General features: G+C 50.8%; 1 protein-coding gene across 1 annotated transcript in view; it reads right to left on the reverse strand.

The window, feature by feature from the left end:
- Positions 1 to 720, reverse strand: part of LOC144226950 (transient receptor potential cation channel subfamily M member 8-like) — a 16,921-nt gene that overhangs the window by 360 nt on the left and 15,841 nt on the right. Inside the window, exon 5 of the mRNA XM_077758431.1 lies at positions 38 to 244. Within this exon, the coding sequence (XP_077614557.1) occupies positions 38 to 244 (207 nt within the window). The remainder of the gene's footprint in view (positions 1 to 37; positions 245 to 720) is intronic.

Here is a 720-nt window from a genome sequence, read left to right on the forward strand (position 1 = left end):
GCCCTCCGCCTGCCCCAGACCTCTGCCTGCCCCAGACCTCCGCCTGCCCCAGACCTCCTCCTGCCCCAGACCTCAGTGTCGCAATTCCTGAGGAGGGTGTCCCTGTTGGAGACCATGCCCCAAGCCGCAATGCCAATGGCTACGATGTTCTCCTCTGAATTCCTGCTGATGGTGTTGTCTCTCACCACCTCCCCGATGTATTTCATCAGGCCATAATGGGTGCCTCCGGTGAGAATCCAAGCACCTGTCAATGAGGAAGGAGAGCAAATAAATGCTCTGCTGGCTCTGAGTATTGTGCTGGTCCTATGCTCCACCATGTGAGCACCAGGACCCAACACTGCCAGCCACACCTTATAATATGCCTTGCCGAGGACCGATCAGATGGAGAAGAAGAAAAAGATGATCTCAGGAAGTGTTTCTAAGAGATGCTGTTTGGGGCACCTGGGTGGCTCGGTTGGTTAAGCGTCCGACTTCAGCTATGGTCATGATCTCATGCTCTGTGGGTTCAAGTCCTGCATCGGGTTCTGGGCTGACAGCTCAGAGCCTGGAGCCTGCTTCACATTCTGTGTCTCCCTCTCTTTCTGCCTCTCCCCCGCTCACTCTCTGTCTCTCAAAATAAAGACACAAAAAAAATTTTTTAATAAAAAATAAAAAAAAATAAGAGGTGCTGCTTTTAAAAAGATACAGATTCCGAAACCACTCTAGATCTAAATCATCAGC

This window comes from Crocuta crocuta, unplaced genomic scaffold (genome assembly GCF_008692635.1).
Source record: "Crocuta crocuta isolate KB4526 unplaced genomic scaffold, BGI_CrCroc_1.0 scaffold290, whole genome shotgun sequence".
NCBI classification, from domain to species: domain Eukaryota; kingdom Metazoa; phylum Chordata; class Mammalia; order Carnivora; family Hyaenidae; genus Crocuta; species Crocuta crocuta.